At 62.1% G+C, this 3,539-nt stretch overlaps 1 protein-coding gene across 1 annotated transcript; it reads left to right on the top strand.

The window, feature by feature from the left end:
- Positions 1-2,047: 2,047 nt before the first annotated feature.
- LOC309585646 (olfactory receptor 14J1-like) lies at positions 2,048-2,968 on the top strand (the record flags this gene model as incomplete). Its single annotated transcript, XM_082303568.1, has 1 exon — positions 2,048-2,968. The coding sequence occupies one exon, from the start codon at positions 2,048-2,050 to the stop codon at positions 2,966-2,968; it is 921 nt and encodes a 306-aa protein (XP_082159694.1).
- Between the last annotated feature and the right edge of the window lie 571 nt (positions 2,969-3,539).

Genomic DNA, 3,539 nt, shown 5'->3' with positions numbered 1-3,539 from the left:
CACGGCTGCCATGGCTGTGAGGATGGCTCTGCTGCCGTTCCTGCCTTGGGGGAGGATGTGCTGCAGAGCGGGGCTGCCCTGGGCACCGTCAGAGGGACAGGGCAGGACGGCTCCTGCTGCCAGGGCCGGCTGCAGGCTGTGAAGGTGGGCAGCAGCCCGGGGTGCCCAGGGCTGTCCTGCAGAGCAGCTCCTGCAGCCCTGAGGGCTCTTTGCCAGGCCAGGGCATCTGCCACCTGCCAGGGACAGCTCTCAGCCTGCCTTGCAGCTCCCCATGGACGGTGGAGGGGAGCTGTGGCTGCAAGGAGTGACTCCTGCAGGGCAGGTCCTGCTGCTGTGGAGAGGCTGCTGTGGGGGCCAGGGCTGCTCAGAGCTCCAGCTCATGCCCAGGTCATTTCTGAGGGGGCTTTTCATGAGCACATTCAGGGCAGGAGTTTCCTGCTTGAGTCTCTGCTTTCCTCAATCTGTGCTCCCACTTTTCTCTGGCTCAGCTTGGTGGGAATGGAAACTCAGCTGTGCAGGGTAGAGCAGGGGCTGAGGCTCTTACACTATCACACTGAGGATTCCTGGGAGCCTCAGCAAGTGCCTGCACCTCCCCGGCCTCCAGATCCAGCCAGCATCACCTTTCCATGGTGCCCAGGCCCGGGGGAGCTGCTCTTTAATCCCCGCAGCCCCGAGCGGCTGCCGGGCAGGGCTGGCCCAGGGGCCGGGCTGGGCTCCGGCAGCAGCGGCAGGGACGGAGCCCGGGCCGCAGGAGCAGCTCCCGGCTGGGACAGCTCCAGCAGCAGAGCCGTGGGCAGGGAGGGAGGGAGGGAGGCAGCGCTGAGGGCAGCCCTGCTGAGGGGAGCTGTGGCAGCTGCCGGGCCTGCCCTGCAGTGCAGACACCGCCCTGAGCAGCGCAGCCCCGGTGTCCCCTCGCAGCCAGCACAGCCCTCAGCCCGGGGGCTCAGGGCCCTCAGCCCGGGGGCTCGGGGCCCTCGGTGCCCTCCTGGGCCGGCAGAGCAGCACCAGAGATGAAGGGCATCTCTGCGGCCGCGGGCCCGTTCCTGCTGCCCGGGGCCTGAGGGCGACTGTCCTGCCCTGGTGCTGCCCGGGAGGGGCTGGGCAGCGCTGAGCAGGGAAAGGCTTTTCCTCAGGGCCCGGCTCTCTCTCCTTGCCCTGCTCAGCTGCTCCTGGCGCTGCTCAGGGGCTCTCTGGGAATGGCAGCTCCAGCTGCAGGCTCAGGCCCAGCCCTGGGGCTCCTCCTGTGCAGGCTGAGTACAGCAATGGGGTGTCCCAGCTCCCTGTGCCCCGGGAGCTCTGGGCAGGCCGGGCTGGGAGGCTGGCAATGAGCCGGCTCTCCTCCAGCAGGGCCATGGACAGGACCCTCGCTGTGCCCTCGGGATGCCATCCCAGCCGTGAGCTGCCTTCCAGGGGACACTGGGGCCGGGAGTGTCCTTGGCCAGCAGTGGGGCTGAGACTCTGAGAAAGGCTGAGCCACTTTGCTCTGCTGTGGGTCCCTCTGCTCTCAGCTGTGCCAGGCTGATTTTCAGGGGAACACAGTGACTGCCCTCGATCTCAGGAAGGGCAGCTGGGGACAGATGGAGCGACAGAGCAGCTCCCCTCACCCTTCTCTGAGTTACAGCCAATGCTCTTGCCTTGCACAGCTCTCTCTGCTCTCCCTGGGCACAGCAGGAAACCCTCTCAAAGTGCCTTTGGCCGTCACCGTTCCTTAGCCCTGGCACAGGAGATGCTGCCCAGCTCCTCTGCCTCAGGAGCACTTTGGGCTGATGGAGTCCAGCCCCAGGACCGGCCCCTGTCCCCATTCCCATGTTCCCACTGCAGCAGAGCAGAGCTGACTCCTCGCTGTCCATGGGCACAGCCCCTGCTCGTCACAGCAACGGGGCCAGATCCCAGCAGAGCTCCAGGCACGGGGCTGAGGGAAGGGCTCTGAGAAAAGGAAAACTGGGGGGCAGGGCCGGCAGAAAGGGCTTGGACATTGCTCAGCAAAGTCTCCCCTGACTCCTCACTGTCTCCTCCTTCAACAGCACTCCATGGCCAGAGGCTCAAAATGTCCAACAGCAGCTCCATCAGCCACTTCCTCCTGCTGGCATTGGCAGACACACGGCAGCTGCAGCTCCTGCACTTCTGCCTCTTCCTGGGCATCTCCCTGGCTGCCCTCCTGGGCAACGGCTTCATCATCAGCGCCATAGCCTGCAGCCAGCACCTGCACAGCCCCATGTTCTTCTTCCTGCTCAACCTGGCCCTCACCGACCTGGGCTCCATCTGCACCACTGTCCCCAAGGCCATGCACAATTCCCTCTGGGGCACCAGGCACATCTCCTACTCAGCATGTGCTGCTCAGGTGTTTTTCTTTCTGTTCTTCCTCTCAGCAGAGTATTTCCTCCTCACCATCATGTGCTATGACCGCTACGTGTCCATCTGCAAAGCCCTGCACTACGGGACCCTCCTGGGCAGCAGAGCTTGTGCCCACATGGCAGCAGCTGCCTGGGCCAGTGGCCTTCTCAATGCTCTGCTGCACACGGCCACTACATTTTCCCTGCCCCTGTGCCAGGGCAATGCCCTGGGCCAGTTCTTCTGTGAAGTGCCCCAGATCCTCAAACTCTCCTGCTCACACTACAAGCTCAGGGAACTTGGGCTCATTGCTCTTAGTGCCTGTTTAGTATTTGGCTGTTTTGTGTTCATTGTTTTCTCCTATGTGCAGATCTTCAGGGCCGTGCTGAGGATCCCCTCTGAGCAGGGACGGCACAAAGCCTTTTCCACATGCCTGCCTCACCTGGCTGTGGTCTCCCTGTTTGTCAGCACTGGCATATTTTCCAACCTGAAGCCCCCCTCTCTCTCCTCACCATCCCTGGATGTGGCAGTGTCAGTTCTGTACTCGGTGGTGCCTCCAGCCCTGAACCCCCTCATCTACAGCCTGAGGAACCAGGAGCTCAAGGAGACCCTGAGAAAACTCTCTGGACTTCTTTGACTGCTGGAGAGTCCATAAGGAATATGAAAAACTCAGATGCCCCTTAGATCATATGTCTTATTTTTCCTTTGTTCATTACACAGCAAATAGTATTTCACCTTAATAATATTTTTGTTATCACTCTCCCAGTGTTATCTGACCCCAGACACATCCTGTACATGTGGATCCAGGCTCCCTGTACAAACAAACACACTAAAGAGTCCAGCAGAAATTATTTGTCTCTGTTCCCATCTGTCACATCTCCTCTGGAGCTGGAGCTGCAGCCCCAGCACCTGGGAGGGCTCAGGGGCTCACAAGCTCAGCTGCCACACAGAGAACTTGTGGGCCTTGGGGTGCCCCTCTCTGCCTCAGTGCCCAGAGCCTTTCTGCTCCTTCCCCCTGGGGCTGCTGCTTCCCTGCAGCCCTGGCCACGGAGAGCAGCAGAAGCGGCCGTGTCCAGAGCAGCAGTGCCAGCTCAGGGCCCTGTGGGGAGCAGGGGCTGGGCAGCAGCACAAGGCAGCCCGGCCGGCCGGGACACCTCAGCTGGGGAAAGGGATGTCCAGGAGAAGGGCAAGGGAGCGTTTCTGTGCCT

The sequence above is a fragment of the Coloeus monedula genome (assembly GCF_965178545.1).
Source record: "Coloeus monedula genome assembly, contig: HAP1_SCAFFOLD_87, whole genome shotgun sequence".
Lineage (NCBI taxonomy): Eukaryota > Metazoa > Chordata > Aves > Passeriformes > Corvidae > Coloeus > Coloeus monedula.
The sequence above is the reverse complement of the archived record's forward strand: the minus strand, read 5'-3'. Positions and strand labels throughout refer to the sequence as shown.